The sequence below is a fragment of the Dromiciops gliroides genome, chromosome 3, assembly GCF_019393635.1.
Source record: "Dromiciops gliroides isolate mDroGli1 chromosome 3, mDroGli1.pri, whole genome shotgun sequence".
Lineage (NCBI taxonomy): Eukaryota > Metazoa > Chordata > Mammalia > Microbiotheria > Microbiotheriidae > Dromiciops > Dromiciops gliroides.
The window spans coordinates 4,742,114-4,759,886 of record NC_057863.1 but is presented as its reverse complement, the minus strand read 5'-3'; the positions used below and the strand labels follow the sequence as shown (position 1 = coordinate 4,759,886).

The following is a 17,773-nucleotide window of genomic DNA, read 5'->3' as shown; positions in this document are numbered from 1 at the left end:
ATTCTTGCCTGTGACCACAGAAGAAAAACTAACAGAAGAATTCCTTGTTTCTAAGGGAAGGGGAGCAGAACAACATTTATATAGCACTTATTATATGTCAGGCACTGTGATAAGTGTTTTAGAAATGCTATTTCATGGGAGCAGCTAGTTGGTGCAGTGGATAAAGCACTGGCCCTGGATTCAAGGGGACCTAAGTTCAAATCCGGCCTCAAATACTTGACACTTACTAGCTGTGTGACGCTGGTCAAGTCACTTAACCCTCATTGCCCTGAAAAAAAAAAACTATTTCATTTGGTCCTTGAAACAACTCTTTAAGTTCTATCATCCTTCCCATTTTATAGTTGAGGAAACTGGGGTGAAAAGAGATGGTGGATGAGGTCAAATTTGAACTCAGCCCTTCCTGACTCCCAGTGCTCTTTCCACTCTGCCACCAACTGTCTCTATGGGACCACAATGAGTATTTTCTATTTTGCATATTCTGTTATATAGCTTTAATATCTCACATCATATCCTATAATATATAACAGTATATTCCAGAAAGGTCTACCTTGTTTTATGCAGTGAACATGTTCCTCAAATGTTGTACATGACTTAGTTTTGAAATTGTGAATCCAATTATTAGTTCACTGTGGAGTGCTATTTAAAAATGAATGTCTCAGTAAATCAAAGGTTGTATAGTAAGGGACTTCATTTATCTAAGCCTCATTCTCCTGGTCTGTACAATGGAGATCCCAGTACTTGTATTGTCTACCTCATGGAGATGCTCTGAGAGTAAAATCAGAAAATGTATATAAAAAGGTATTATGGAAATATAAATTATTGTTATAAAGATGCATTCCCATCTCCTTTCTTCTCCTTCAAGCACATTGGCCCTCCAGGCAGTAATGAACAGAGTGTTTAAACATCACCCAGCAGTAAGACATATCTTTTAAGGAAATAAATTATTTAAAAATGCAATGACCCAATGACTGTTACTCTTTAGAGTTCCAAGTACAAGACTTGAAACTCTATATGCCAAGTTGTTTGTTGATGTGCCTCTATGTAGATTCATAACTTACCAGTGATGTCAATGAAGAGTGTGGGTGTGATAGCAAAGCCATCAACTTACTGGACTTGAAATTAGTGAATTCCAAAATATAGCCTTATTCGTTTTTTTAAAGACTGCTACATTAAATATTCTTTAAGCTTTCCGCAAGGATGTTATGAAACACTTGGGAATGAGTTTCAAAATATTTATCTGACCCTGTTGTAATCAAGCAGTGCTATTGGTGATTGATCATTGAGCCTATTACTCCCCTCTTTCTGGAATAGAATATTAGCCAGAAGCTTCACTAATTAATCTCCATACTCAGCATCTCTGTGTGTCCTTCTATATTTGCCTGAAAATCCCATTCCTGATTCAGCTGTCATCAGGACAATTAGCCATCAAATAAAGTCACTGCTGTGGTAGCAGCAACAAACAACAAAAATAGATGGGGTAGGGATGGTTCTTTCACTCAAATCTATGGATAACAATGCACAAGCAGAGAATCTTTTTGAATAAAAAATGGAGGAGGGATAGTTGTTTCCCTTTAAAATCTGGACAATACAAAACTAGAGACAATTCTTTTCAATAATGCATTACTAATGGTCAAGGAGCATAAAAAGAAAAAAAATCTTTCTCTTGCTGATTATGTCAATAAAGCACTCAGCATTTTGAATTGCTCTCTCTCTCTCTCTCTTTTCCCTCCCTTCTGTGTGTGTGTGTTGCTCTTATCTTGCACATTCACCAAATTAACTTCACATATGATTGACTGGATCACAGTGATTCTTAGCTGAATTTTAAAGGAAAGAAATGTGGGAGCTAGGAAAGTGATGTCAAGGAAACAGCATGTTCAAGACTCTGAAAAGCCCCACCCTGGGCAGGTCAGAGAGGGCAGGGGCTCCACCCAAGGCCCAGATGTGCCACTGAGGAGTGAAGATGAAAGTACCAGCTCAGGCATGGATCAAGCAAGTCATTCCCTGAGTCAAGACCACTACCTCTGATCAATGACATTCACACAGTGATATCACTTAGTTCCTTTCCAAGAACACTGAACAGAGAACAATTTCAAATCCTCTTCTCCCTGAGTTTGCACAGGTGAGTTTTAAAGAAATCCCCCAGGCCTCTGGTACTTCTCAGTAGACCTCCAGTTTAAAAAAATATATAAATAAAATGTATCAAGTTATACTCCAGAGTTTTATGGGATCTAAAGCTAGAGGTTACCTTTGGAATCCTGTAATCCACCCCCTTGATTTTACAGACAAGGAACTTAAGTTTCATGGGAGTCATTGACTTTCCCAGGTTTACAAATCTCACATCAGAGGTGTCATTGGATCCCAACTTCTCCTGATTCTGAGGCCAGTACTCTTTCCACTATATCAATGAATGACAAGCATACAGTGACAATGTCGCTTGATACAGGCTCAAAGAAAAGCAATGGTAGGAAGGCAAACTAATGTGAGATTCCATTTTTATAGGCTGAAAAAAGAAGAGAAACTTTAAACAGAAATAAAGAAAACAGGCTCCATTAAAAGTCATACATGCTGCTCAGACATTCATGGCGTCTGAGCACTGAACTGGGAAACAAGAGACTTGGCTTCCAGTCCCAGCTCATCACTAAAAGCTTTGTGCCACTTCACATATAGAATTGACATTGTATTACTTGCCTTCTCAGTGGGTGGAGGAGAGGCTAGAGGGAGGGCAAGAATATGAAGCTAACTTTTTAAAAAGAATATTAAATAAAATTCTAAAATAGAAGAAGCTATGGAACTCAGCAAGTTAGCCACTCTCTGGTTCTTCATTTCCTCATTTATCAAATGAGAGGATTAGGTGCCTTCTCTATGTACCCTCTTAGCTCTAGGTTTATTTAACTCTGTAACATATTCATAATAGATACAACACAATTCAAAGTATTATATGAATTAAGATGTAGCCTATTTGGAATTGTGTCCATTGAAATAATATCTAGAGCTGGGAGGGATTTTAAATGTCCCCTAGTCATAGAATCATAGATCTGGAGGTCGGTACCACTTTAGAGGGCTTCAAGACCAATTCCTTCATTTTCCAAATGGGAAAACTAAGACCCAGATCATTTAAATAAGTTTTACCAAGATAACATAAGTAATACATCAGAGAAGTGGGATTTGAACCCAGATCCTCTGACTTCATATCGATTTTTTTTCTATTGCACTATGTTTTCTTCCCTGAGGAGATTGTCAGTAACTATTGACTAATATATGGATACAGTGAACTATCTATAGTAATATTCTGTACTTACAATAGTCCATGGATCTGGCATAGGTCCCCATTGCATTTGAATATTCTGTGTGTTTTTCATGAGCCAATGTACTTTATAAAGAGTCCATGGATAATAAATAATCAATTTATCTCCTGTTAAATTATTTCCAGGAGTGTTTTATATGATTGCACATGTATAATCTTTTTTTTTCTCATGTACAATCTATATTAGATTGCTTACCACCTTGGGAGAAAGGAGAGGGAGAGGAGAAGGGAGGGATAGAATTGGGAATGCAAAACTTTTTTTAAAGCAAATGTTTAAAAAATTATTTTGACATGTAATTGGGGGAAAATAAAATATCTTATATTACAAGAATAAATTATTTTTTTGGTTACAAGTGGCAATTTCTGTGTTATCTGGTGCCTTCTGCACATATTTTTTTCTATAAAGAACTAAAGGTAGAAAGATGGGGAGCAAATACAGTTTTGACAAAAGGGAAATGTCAGAGAAGTATAGAAATGAAAGGTGCCTATGCAGAGATAACTGTGTGAACAACCCCATTTGAAATTTTCCAGATTTCACAAATGGCTCAATTCTGCAATAATTTGTGTGTATTTATCTTACCTGCAATGAAGAACCACACTTTTCTATATGCTTGAACATAAGTAAAACAGTCCAACATTTCACATTGCCAGGAAATGCCTTGATGTCTGGCATCTCTATATCCAAAGGAGAAAGGACTTCACAATGACACTCCCTGGATTTGACCAAGAACTCCCTGGACAATGTTTGCTTGGACACTTTTGAAGGCTCATGGCCATTGTGGGGATATATTTTTGTTCATTACAGTAGGGGATCATCATGATATCACGGGTTAGCTATGTATTTTAGGTCAAGTTATTTGTTGTAAAGTATGAGAAGAAGCAGATTTTTTTTTCAATCATGCCCCTGGCAAATGGGGGATGTGCCGTTATCCGTTCTAACTTGTAAGGGAATCCTTAATCTGTTTACTTAGCTTTCAGAACACACTAGGGAAGTTTCTGGTTTTTCTCTTCAGCCTGCAGTTAGCCTCTGCACAGAGAGTTTCTTTTGAAGTTAATGTCAGCTCTGCTGGCAGGGAGAAAAATGAGAATCCAACCATAAAATGATAGTCCCTCTTTGCTTTTTTTTTTTTAAAAAAACAATGTGGGGCAGCTGGATGGTATAGTGGATAGAGCACCGGCCCTGGAGTCAGGAGGACCTGAGTTCAAATCCAGCCTCAGATACTTAACACTTACTAGCTGTGTGACCCTGGGCAAGTCACTCAACCTCAATTGCCTCACCAAAGAAAAAAGAAAACAATGTGCCATCTTTGGGGAACTTGAGGTATGGCACCCTCCTCAGCAAAACCCCAATCAAACTCTTTGTTATGTTTAAGAAAGAAGTTTTGTTTTGTTTTTCAAAAGGGCGCCAGGTGCCCTCTCAGGTTGACTAGGTATATCTGCCATTGCTTGTAGGGCATGTGAAGAGTCCACATTCACAAAGGCAAAGACAAATATGAGAAACAGATGAAAGGGAAAAAACAGTGATAAGAAATCCGATTTTTAAAGGGGACAAAAAATTAAACATTCCATCATGCTCTGAGCAAAAGGAAGAATAATAAAGACTCCATGATGAGAATGATGGCATGGACAAGCATTTTCTAGATAACCAATTTCACAAAACCAGAATCAAAGTACCAGATCTACTTTGGAAGCACAGCAGCTTCGCTCTTTACCCTTAACAAGATTAAATTACAGAAGAACAGATTATGATTCAGTCAGGGCCATTGGAGAACATACACTGTACTGACCAGGATAAAGGTCTGTCATGAATCCAAAGACTGTGCCCTTCCCCCGCACTCAGCAGCTCCCTGCCAAAAGTCATGGCCAGCATATCCTAAGAGTGACAGACTTGAAGCTTGCCATGAGCTTTGATTCCTCATCTCCGTCCTCATCCTAGAATGTTACTTACAAATTCTTCAGTTCTATTATTAGAGCAAAGAACAATAATACACAGTGTGTCATAGTGGCTGGAAAGCATGTTTTGGAGTTAGGAAGACCAAGGTTCAATTCCGGCCCCTGACACACGCTGGCTATGTGACCTTTGACAAGTCACTTAATATTTTGATGTCCCAGACAACTCTTTAAGATTACAAGATACAAATGGGGGCCTTTCTATAGTAATAAAGGATTTTCCTCTTTGGGGATTCCCCACACCAATGAAATAATGGCTTCTGTTAAAAAAAAAAAGAACAAAAATAGCCATCAAGCCTCATTTTGCTCTTGAAGATAATTGTGACAAAGTCAAAGAAATAATCTCTTCTGCACCCTTTGATTCTTTTCTGAAGAGTGTCTGGTATATTAAAACTATCACCTCATGGTAGTTAAAGCAGTTCCCATTTTCCTGATGCTTTGTGGTTTACAAAAACCCTTTGCTCCGAATTCTGTGAATAAGGGAGTCCCAGAATGATTCACCCTATAGAAGAAGAAGAAAGGAGACAGGAGGAAAAACTGAGGCTCAAAGAAGGGAAGAAACTCAAAACCAGGTTCACACAGCTAGGAAATGCCCGAAATGGAATTTGACTCTAGATTCCAGGCCCCCAAGGTTAGTGCTTTAACATCCTTCACCTCCAAACGTGCAATTCATGATGACAACATTCTTAGAAAGGGGCTGCAGTGTGTTCATTCCCATTGTCCAGAGACACAGAAAAGAGCAATTTGGTGGAATCCAGACTGGAGGTACTCAAAGCCTTTCCCACACTGAACACCCTGAGACACAAAGAGCTTGGCATTTTTGCCTAAACAGACTAACAAAGACAACAATAGAAGTTATTGGTGTTTTCATAGCTCCTGTCCATTTACAAAGTGCCATATATCCATCCTCTCTGATAGTTCTCAGAATAAGTCTGAGACCTAGAGAGGAAGAGACTGGCCTCTGTCTCCCTGTAACTAGCTCTTGGTTGGGAGCCAGCAAAGACAGCATCAATTCAAATATCCAATTCCAAATATGTTACTAACAAGCTAATTCTGTCAAGAAAAGTATGGTTGGAGACACATTTCCATGTCCACCTGTGGCCCAACGAATTTCTTTATGTAAAGGAAATAAAAGGTCATGGGCAGAGATTTTATGCAGTATTTTAAAATCTGCTTGCGGAGGTCATTCATTACAGGAATAATCCATATTATAGATTATTGGTCAACCACAAGAAACCTAAAAGATAAATGAAAAGTAGAAAGAGAATATTGGATCAGGGACATATCTTAGAACACAGAATGTTAGACTATAAAATAATTGGATTGTGAAGGACCTTAGATCATATATGTGTATTGTGTACGCATATCTATATATGTCTCTGTGGTTACATGTACATGTATATACATTATACACATATATACATACATGTGTAAATATATGCATGCATACACAAAGACCCTTAGGATATTAAACACAGAACAGATTATATCAAAGGGACCTTTGGAATGTCAATGCTAGGAAGAATGTTGGAACACAGAAACCAGAATGGCTGAGCCGGAAGCGACTCTAGTATATAGTCATAGAATGTTAGAACTCAAAAGAACCTTAGAACTAAGATATAATGCCAGAGCTCAGTGAGACCTTAAAAATAATCCATGTTATTTTATTTTATTTTATTTTTTGTGGGGCAATAAGGGTTAAGTGACTTGCCCAGGGTCACACAGCAAGCAAGTGTCAAGTGTCTGAGGCCAAATCTGTGTTATTTTAAAGATCAAAAGGGACTTTAGAATATAGATACAGGATATTGGATTTGTCAGGGGACTGAGAATGTCTGAATAAAAGGAGGCCTAAGAAGACAAAACAAATAATGTCAGGGTCAGAAAGGGCCTTAATATATAATTAGTGATAAAAGAGACCTAAGTCAGAGAGTCAATAAGCAGATATTAAGTACTTACTCTGTGCCAGGCATTGTAGTAATTACTGGGTATAAAATGAAAGGCAAAAGCAATGTTCTTGTCTTCAAGGAACTCACATTCTAACCATAACCATAGAAAATATACAATATGTAGGATTATCTTTGAGGAAAGGCAGCAACAGCAAAGGAGTGGGAAGGAGTACAGAAGTTAGGGTTTGATCTGAAATCCAAGGCAGTGTCACAATAAAGATGATGAAGGAAAGTAGTGTGAATATGGAGGACAGCCAGCAAAAGTTAAATTCTAGAATGTCTGGAAATGTAGAGAGGGACCACATTGTGAAGGGTTTTAAATGGATGCATATGTGTGACATACACACACACACACACACACACACACACACACACACACATATATATACAAACATAGACATACTATATTTATATCTTTATGTCTATCTCTGTCTATCTATATATAGTTGATCTTTGAGATAACAGGGATCTATTGAGGTATCATGGTCAGACCTTTGCTGTAGGAAAATCTCTTTGGTTGCTCTGTAGAGGATGAATTGGAGTGAGGAGAGATTTGGAATAAATTAGAAGTCTATTGCAGTAGGTCAAGAATAAGGTTATGGGAGCCTGCATCAGTGTAATAACTATGTGAACAGAAAAGAAACATATGCAAAAGAAGTTGAAAAGTTAGACACAATGAGACTTGGCAACAAATTGAAGATTGCAACCTTAGATAATTGAGAGTATGGTGCTTTGGACACTAATAAATAAGATGGGAAAAGATTAGGGCTCAATGAGAAAAATAATGAATTCTGATTTGGTAAAATGTCAGAACTGGAGGAAACTTCAAAACACAGACCATAGAATCTCAAAACTGGAAAGACCTTATAGCAAAGAATGTTGGAATACAGAAGTTTAGAGTTGGGTGGGACTTTAGACTCTAGAACATGAGATGTCAGATGCAGTCTTTAAAAAAACAGGACTTTTAATGTCAAAGAAGAAATGGACCTTAAAGATGATCTTGTCCGAGCACATCATTTGCCAAAAGAGGAGAGTAAGGCCATAGAGAAGAAAAACATTTACTCAAGGTCATATCACCAAAGAAACAACTAGAAGCCTGGTCACCTGACCCTCAAGCTGTACAATAATGTAAGTTAGGTATGTGCTTATTAGAAGAGCATTTTAAGACTAGCTCCCCCCCCCAACATACTTTCCAATTATGACTCATTATGATGAGTATCTGAGGCAGCCATTCTCACCTTTGGGGTGGGCCAGCTTTAACCTGTTTTCTTATTGAGAAGTCTGGTACTTACTAAAATGATGCATTCTCATTGAACTCCTCATATATAGGGTCATAAAATTACATCTGATAGGGATGTTCAAGGTCATTTAGTACAGCCTTCATCTTACAGATGAAGAAACTGAGACCCAAACAAATTTAGTGACTTGCCCAAGGCCACACAGGTAACAAGCATCAGAGCGTGGTTTCAAACCTAGGGCCCTAAATGCAAATACACCTTAGAACCTGTAAATGTATCTTCCCAGACACAGAACAAGACATCTATTCCCTGTGATCTTTCACCAAAGTACTTTGCTGGTAAAGTTCCTAAGTTTGTCTGAAATCTGTGGTAACCAACCTGCCTATTATCTCCTTTTCTACTCCTTCCCAATTCACAATATTTCATTTACATATATGTCCCATAAGCAACTCAATGGGAGATATGCTCCCTTCTCTCAGGAGATGCTGCACTGAATTTTAAGAATACATAGCCTAGAAGACAGTAGACATCAATGAAAAATTAGTGGTGAGTCTCATACAGAAAGGAATTAAAAATGAATCTTCCCAATCAAAGTGGAAAAGACTCAATGGAAGGAAATTAAACATAAACAGATTTGGGTCCATTAGAAAATCATTCATTTGGCTTGCCCAGTCATTTGAGATGCAACTAGACACCTAAATATATTATTATTTTTATCTTCAGCTATTTGTCAACTACCACTGGAGAACCTACAATGTTATCAAGGGTTTCCTCACCCCCATCTTGGTTATTGCTAGGTATTGTCAAATCCCCAGCATTGCAATGTTCTGCCTATATTATTGTAAACAATAACCAATGAAGAGACAGTTGTTACATCATTATCAATAATAACCAATAAAGAGATACTTAGGAGACAGAGAACCTAAAGGGGGGGATTCTCTTTCCCGGCCTCTATACTGAATGAAGGGCCTCAATTTCTCATGGACTGACCCTGTGTTATAAATGTCTTCAAAACTATTTAGACTTTGAAGAATCAAATAAATTTGAGGAAAAGATCACTTTTGTCAGTGCAATATGATCCACTGGTCAGCAAATACAATGACTCTTTTTTTGCTTCACCCTCCCTAAAGAACGGCAGGAAATGATGCAACTTGTAAAAATATTGAAAAAACCAATGAACATGAGTTAAGGCTCATTGGAATGATTGGAGTTAAAATACCTAGAGGGTTTAGTCAAATGCTATAAAAATATTAGAAACTGCCTTCTATCTCTTATGATTAAGAAAAATGGCAAGTATAAGAACTGGGGACTAAGATAAAATGGATCATTAGTACATAAGACCATAGATGTATGACTGACAGAAACCAAAGAAGTAATCTAGACCAACCCCCTCTTCTTAAACAAGAGGAAACTGAAGCCAAGAGGGGTAAGTGACTTGCCCAAGGTCACAAAATAGTAAATGGCATATCTTGGATTTTAACTCAGTCCCTGTGATTCTAAATTCAGCAGTCTTTTTTTTCCTGCACCACATTTTCTACTTGTTTGTCTTTTTAAAAAATAAATAATCCTATTTTCCTAAATTAAGTACTTCCTTGTGTTTGGACCAGCCCAATATGTTATTTTTTTCAAATTTATTTCAGAATTCCAGTCAAACTTCAAAACTCTTAACTACATATTTACATTCTCCAACATGATCTAAAATCACATCTGAATTTGCTGATTGAACCATACTATTTCTTTTGTTTTGGGTGCTGTTGGGTTTTTTTTTTCTATTTTGAGGTTTTGCATCACTGCTCTGATTTTTTCTCTTGTAACAGGATTAATGCAGAAATGGGATTAATGTTATTATGTATATATATATATGTGTGTGTATATCTATATATCTATATGTATATGTATATAGATATAACCTATATCAGATTACCTGCTGTCTAGGGGAGGGGGGAGGGAGGGGAGGGAGGGAGAAAAATCTGAAATTGTAAAGCTTGTATAAACGAAAGTTGAGAACTATCTTTACATGTAACGGAAAAAATAAAATACCTTATACATAAAAAAATTTAAAAATAAAATAAAAATAAATAAAATCACATCTGAATTAATGCCACTGATAGTTACTATTAGAGGACTTAAAAATCATGTGAGAAAATACTAGAGAATGAGAATGGGAGAAGGGTTTAGGAGGTACAGTGCAGGCTGGTGGTAAAATAATGTTTTTCACCATATGCTGACATTTTTATAATGGAAAATAAAACATTTTAAGTAGGACCTGATGAATTCCTTTAATGCTAGAGAACAAAAGAAAATACCTGGTAATTCTCCAGATGAATTTATTCTGGTTAGATCTGCCATGTTAAAGAATATGAGAATTAACAAAAGGTCTTATTCTGTCCTTTGGGCACCTTCATAGGTATCTTTTTCAAAGGCATCAAAGCATTTGGTCTGTTTCAAGTTTCTTCTTTTCCTTTTGACCAATGGCCTGCTTCGTGCCTGTGTTCCTGCCTCCAGAGTTTGTTTGGTGTGCTTGATCCAGCTCTGCAGAGCAAAAAACACATCTCGGAAATTCTCTTTCCCTTTCTGAATTGAGAGTTGAACACAACAACTCTGCCCTCACCACTTTTTGATGGAAACCACCTGGAGTATTAATGGACATGAGGCATATTGTATGGCCAGACAGAGGAAATGCACTGCTAAAAGACACACCCTCTTCCTATGACTACTCCAGGTTGTACAATGAGGTAAATGTATTTCAGATGAAACTTGCCAAGTACTGTAGTTCAGAGGCCAAATTGCTGATCCCCCACTATGTATACATATATAATTATGTTATTATAAAGGTTATCTCTTTCTGAAACCATTACCCTTATGTTTCAGTATGTGTATCGGAAATCCCACAAGGTTTTACGGTCAGAGCACAGCTTTTCTAAGACATAGCTTCCCAGGCTCAAATGCATTCAACATGATGAAAGATATCTGTGCGAATGCACACGGACTAACCCTATAAATGCACACCATTGCCAGGGATGCACTTGCCCATCAGCATACTCTAGCTATTTCCCCTCAAAATCAATTTCTGAAAATCCCTAGCTTTTCTAAATCACATCTAGCCAATCTGTCTCTTTTTCCCCAACTGGAATCACTTACCTGGACTCAAAGACATCTAAATTTATTGATTACCGAATAATGGGACATGCATCCTCTCTTGTATACTGGAATATCCAGCTTTCTCTAGCTACACAGAAGCAGCTCTCCCTTCTCCCTGCCTCAAGAAGCTCCCATCATGATTGACACGACTGGTATAAAAATAAAGCTGGCTTTAAATATAGTGTTTTGAGGCTTGGGTAATGCTTATAGTTTTAGAGAAGTTGACATCATTTCTCCAGTTTCCCCATGAATTTAATCGACTCTCTATTCCCTCCAGCCATACCAACCAAGTCTGTTGCAAATTGGTGGTCCTCGTGAAGAAGAGCTGAATAGATGGGGTTAATTCCAAATAAACCAAACATCACAACTAGCATCCTTTAGTGGCTATGAGCCATAAACCAGTATGCCTTTGGGAAGAAATCTTCCCATCTCCAACCCCAGGTGTATGTTTTTCTACATACATGAGGACGATTTGTGACCAGGAAGTCAATAAGTCCATACAACATGGAATACTCAATACCGGGAAACTGCCGAGCAGGGTCGGGAACGGTTTTTCCTCCCCTTTCTGTAGGTCGGTGCAAATGCACGCTGTTCAAGAACACAATCCCTATTCGTGTTGCAGTATGGTGAGGACACAGCTACTCAGATGCCATCTCCATTTCAGGGGGCCCTCAAAGGGAAATGTTTTTAAATCACAGTAAGGGATGTCAGAAGAAAGGCTGCAACCTCTGGGCTGTTTTAATGGGTACCCATCCTTCCAAGTGTGAAGAAGCACCTGCCCAAGATTTCCCCACATCCTCCACCGCCTTCTCCAATCCCCCCCCCCAAACTCATCTACTTCCCTACGCAGCTTACGGCAGAAGGAAGGAAGCCTGCCTGCTTGCCTGTCTGCCTGCCTGCCAGCCTCACTCCAGAGCTGCGGGAGTTGACGAGCCTGCCGTCTCCCCTCCCAGCTACACTTTGCTCTTGCTGCAGCAGCTATGGGCCCGAGCCGACAGCATCCCCGCCTTGCCTGCTTCCCTGCTCGCTGCTTCTGCTGCTGTTGCTGCTGCTGCTAGGGACCTCCCCTGTCCGGCTAGCTAGGCTCAGCTGGGCCACTGCAGTGTGCTCTCGCCCCCACACACCTGGCCGGCCGACCTGCCGGGGAGTCCTCAGGCCCCACCAGTTACATACCTTTGCTCTCCATCTCGGCCCCTCTGGAGTGTCGGGAACTTCAGTACAACTTGCAGAAGATGAGGCCCCTTTGGGATCGCCGGCAGTCCCTGAGCCCGGGACTAGGAGGACGAGGACGAGAAGGAGGACGAGGGCGGGAGCGGGAGGGCACCGGTTCTGCTTCCTTCCTTCTGGGCTGGCTCAAGGATGGGTGGATGGATGGATGCCTTAACCCTTGGAGTTGAACGGAAGCCCCAGAGGTCGCTGAGCCCAGCTGGGGCTGCTGGGGCTGCTGATGTAGGGGGAGAACGAAGGCGGGCTGCACCTGGGGAGGAAGGGCGTTATGTTAGGGTGGGGGCCCTGGGCTTGCTGGGGAGCGCTGCTTCCCCCCTGGGTGTCCAAGGTTTACCTGAATGGATAGCAGCAGCCTGGAGCCAGAGCCTGGGAGCTGGGAGCTGTCCGCCAAGCGTGGTGCTGCCGCAGGTGGAGTGGCCGATCAGCCCACTCCGCTGTGCTCAGGCTCAGTACTGATTTGCATAGGCGCGGCGCGCATGCGCCAAACGGCCCCCTCCCACCTGCCTGCTCCCCTCTCCCCTGTCTCCCCTCCCTTCCCCAGTACCACCGGGCTGGTCCAGAACCGCTTGCTCTCTCAGCTTGGTCACAGGGAAGCGCTGCTAAAAATAAACACTGGACCGGATTCTCCTCTGCAAGCCAGGACGTGGATTGGACTGAGCTTGAGTCTCGGCCAAGCCTGGGCTCAGGCGATTTCCCCGGATGGGAGAGTAGAACCCTGGCACGGCAGAGCGAGCTGGCTCCTGAGGCTGCAGCACACAACTGCCTGGGTTTTGGTGGGCAGGAGTGTGTATAGAAGGGGGCCAAAGGCTCTCGGGGACTCCTCAGATGCTTCTGTCACTTTCCAGGTCGCTCTATTTCCCGACTGATGTCAAAGAGTCAGAATGAGCAAAGGACTCTCTCTCTCTCTCTCTCTCTCTGTCTCTCTCTCTCTCTCTGTCTCTCTCTCTCTGTCTCTCTCTCTCCCCTCCCTCTTCCCCTCTCCTCCTCTTCCCTTCTCTCTACTTCTCCTTTCCCTCCCTCTCCCCTTTCTGTCTTTCCTCCCTCCATCCCTCCACCCTCTTCTTCCTCACCTTCTCCTCCTTTCCCTGTATCCCATGTTTCCTCTGAGAGAGGAGAGAGAGAGAGAGAGGAGAAAGAGAGAGAGAGAGACAGAGACGGGGGGGGGGGGGAGAGCAAGTGAACGTTTCTGCAACTCTAAGAGGTTCAAACCTTATTTTCCACTTTCCTGCAGGTCCTGGGTTATCTTGTCCTCTAGAAATCCCCTTCCCATCCCCACCCTCAACCCCTCCACTTACCTAGTGCTGTTTTCCTTTTGCACTTGAGAATATTGTTCAGCTGAAGAGAGGTGCTAGCCAGAGGGAGGATCAAGGAGCTTGGATAGCTGCATAACAATGTTCTTAGTGGCACTTACACACGTTGTCTTGTAGGGTGATCCTTCTTCATGGGATCAGAGACTGGGGCAGAGAGGCAAAGAGCATGAATAATAATTTTACAATAATGAAGTATGTGATGGGGAAGGAGGCAGCTGTTTTCTTGCCTGGAGCTCCCTGCACAGGTATAAAAGAAAAATCAATAATTAATTACTGATTTTCCTGGGCAAAATCTTGTGAAGAATTACTTATATGTCGAGACTTTGAAAGGATACAGACTTATTTTTCTTTTCTTTTTGCTTATTTGTTTTTCTTTAATCTTGAAATGGTATAATGAAAAGAAAACTATCTTTCCCCGCTTGAATTTCATTTCTGCTCAGTCTCTAGGAAATGAACACTGGACTGAACTCCAATTTCTAGTATTGTTGCAAAACTGCAGTCAGGTGAAGTTCCACCTTCAATAAGCATTTGCTTAGTACCTGCTTTGTGAAGGATATTGCTCTTGTCATCCAGTGTTTTAGGTGAGCAAGAGTTTGCATTAATTTAATTCTGGAATGGTCACTTTTGTGGGCATTAGATTATATGGCTCATTCCTCATAGAATGTAAGCTCTTTGAGGACAAGGACTAGTCATTTTCAGTTTGTCCTCATCTCCTCAATGCCCAGGCAAGTGCCTGGCATATAACAGGTACTCAAAAACTACCTGTTGGATTGGATTCAATAAAATACATGGACTACTCAAATATATGAAGCAGCTGATGGGGGAAGGGTAACTAGATTCATAGGCAGAAGCCCCGGTTTCAAATCCTATCTCCCATACAACATATATGGCCTTAGGCAAAAAATTCTACCTTCCTAGACTTCAGTTTCCTTACCTAAAAATGTTAGAATTGCACTAGATGTCCCCCGCAATCTCCAGCTCTAAACCTAGGATCATATGGTCCTGGTGTTTAGCTTTTTCTGTGATAGCACAGTGGGGGTTTGAAGATGAGTGGTGGGAGAACTCTCATTCAGTAGTGTTTGTGAATCATCATTAGAGTGGTGGAACATGGGAGTTCCAGTTAAGAGTTCCAGTTAATGCGAGCCTCTATCATACAAAGTTTACCAAAACAATTGCAGTCTCCCACTGAAAACAAAGTAACAATAGCAAGGATGCTTACTTGTATGGGATGATAATTAGAATGCTCTGTTTTCCATCCCATTCTCAATTTGCAAACCCAAGACAGTTGGTCAGCCAATGATTATTTATTAAGTGTCTGCTATGTTCCAAGCACAGGGCTAAACACTAGAAATCTAAAGAAGAGGGAGGGAACACCTTTGGCTTCAAGAAGCTTAAAATCCAATGAGGGAGACAATATGCAAACAACTATGTACAAACAAGATATAGTCAGGATAAATTGAAGATAATCTCAGAGAGAAGGTATTAAGATTAAAGAGGACAACTAAGTATTTGGTATGACCACAATAACTTTACAGCATTTCCTACATGGGGTGGAGGGAAGGGAGGAAATTTCTCATAGAAAGAAAAGAAAAGCACTCTTTATTTGAAGCAAATGCCCTTACTTCCTCCCAGTCCTCTACTCCATGGCTTCTTAAACTTTTTCCACTCATAACCCCTTTTTGCCTGAGAAATTTTTACTCAACCCCAGGTATATAGGTATATAAAATAGGTATACATAACCTTTCACTGTTGCCAAATTTTCTTGACCCTCACATTCAGTTAAAAGATGTCATATGATACCATAAGCAAATTAAGAAAGCATGGAATAATTTGTCTATCATATTTATGGGCAGAGGAAGAATTTAGGATCAAAGAAGATATAGAGAGTAAAACAAAATATAAAATAGATGATTTTGATTATATAAAATTAAAAAGATTTTGCACAAACAAAACTAATGTAACCAAGATTACAAGGGACACAGAAAACTGGGAAAGATGTTTTAAAACAAATATCACTGATAAAGGCCTCATTTTTTCAAATATGTAGAGAACTGAATCAACTTTATAAAAATACGAGTCATTCCCCAATTGATAAATGGTCAAAGAATATGAACAGGCAATTTTCAGACAAAGAAATCAAAGCTATCTATAGTCATATGAAAAAATGCTCTGGAACACTATTGACCAGAGAAATTCAGATTAAAACAACTCTGAGGCATCATCTCACACCTATCAGAGTGGCAAATATAACAAAAACAGAAAATACTGGATGTTGAAGGAATGTGGGAAAGCTGGTACACTAATCCACTGTTGGTGGAGTTGTGAAAAGATCCAACCATTCTGGAGAGCAATTTGAAACTATGCCTAAAGGGCTATAGAACGGTTCATACCATTTGATCCAGAAATACTACTGCTAGGTTTATATCCCAATGACATCCCCAAAAAGAGAAAAAGACCGATTTGTACAAAAATATTTATAGCAGCTCTTTTTGTATTGGCTATGAATTGGAAATCAAAGGAATGCTCATCAATTGGGGAATGACTAAACTAACTGTGGTATATGATGGTGATAGAAATGACAAGCAGGCTGACTTCACAAAGGACTAGAAAAACATGTATGAACTGATGTATTGAGAAGTGAGCAGAACCAAGAGAATATTGTGGGGGGCAATTAGGTGGAGAAGTGGAAAAAGCACCATCCCTGGATTCAGGAGGACCTGAGTTCAAGTCTGGCCTCAAACACTTGACGTTTCCTAGCTATGTGACCCTGGACAAGTCACTTAATCCTCATTGCTCCACAAAAAGAGAGAGAGAGAGAGAGAGAGAGAGAGAGAGAGAGAGAGAGAGAGAGAGAAACATTGTGCACAGAGCAATATTGTTCGATGAAGAACTTTGAATGACTTGACTATTCTCAACAATACAATGATCCAAGATGATCCCAAAGGACTATCAATGAAACATACTATCCACCTCCAAAGAAAGAACTGATATTGATGGAAAAGACTGAAGCATGCTATTTTTCACTTTCTTTCATTTTTTTCTTTTAATCAAGTTTTCTTGTACAAAATGACAAATATGGTAAACTATAAATAAAAACATTTATAACATTAAAAATTGTTTTTAATTTTAAAAGATGTCATATGGGCTGGCAAAACACAGTTTAAGAAGCTAGGCTCTACTCCAAGTTCATGATCCTTGTCATTTCTTCTTCTTCTCCTTCTCCTTCTTCTCCTTCTCCTTCTTCTCCTCCTCCTTCTCCTCCTCCTCCTCCTCCTTCTCCTTCTTCTTCTTCTCTATAATTTTTGAGATTAGGAAACTGGGAAGCCTAGAGAGGTTACTTACCAGAAGTCACACAGGTAATAAGTAACAGAGGCAACATTTGAACCCAAATCTTCTGACTCCACATCTAGTGTTCTCCACCCCGCCAATAATTTTTGAAAGGAAATCAACAGGTCACTTCAAACCTTTCCTTTGACTGTCATCTTCAACCTTAATGGGTATTTTGATTATTTAAAACATATTGAGACACTTGCAAGGTCAGGGAAGGACAAACTTGATTTGCATATGAATATTTCAGATAAATCAGTTACCTTTGTAATTCCAAGAGGCTTATTGGATACATTTAAAACCATTCTCCAGAGAAGGTTCAAAGAAAAA

The 17,773-nt window shown here is 39.9% G+C and overlaps 1 protein-coding gene across 1 annotated transcript in view; it reads right to left on the bottom strand.

Annotated features, from left to right (window-relative positions):
* The window catches only part of FGF12 (fibroblast growth factor 12), a 591,423-nt gene extending 578,130 nt beyond the window's left edge, over nucleotides 1-13,293 (bottom strand). Inside the window, exons 1-2 of the mRNA XM_043992660.1 lie at nucleotides 13,141-13,293; nucleotides 12,753-13,056 (exon numbers count right to left, since the gene is read on the bottom strand). Of these exons, the coding sequence (XP_043848595.1) occupies nucleotides 12,753-12,765 (13 nt within the window). The 5' untranslated portion in view covers nucleotides 12,766-13,056; nucleotides 13,141-13,293. The remainder of the gene's footprint in view (nucleotides 1-12,752; nucleotides 13,057-13,140) is intronic.
* Nucleotides 13,294-17,773: the final 4,480 nt, after the last annotated feature.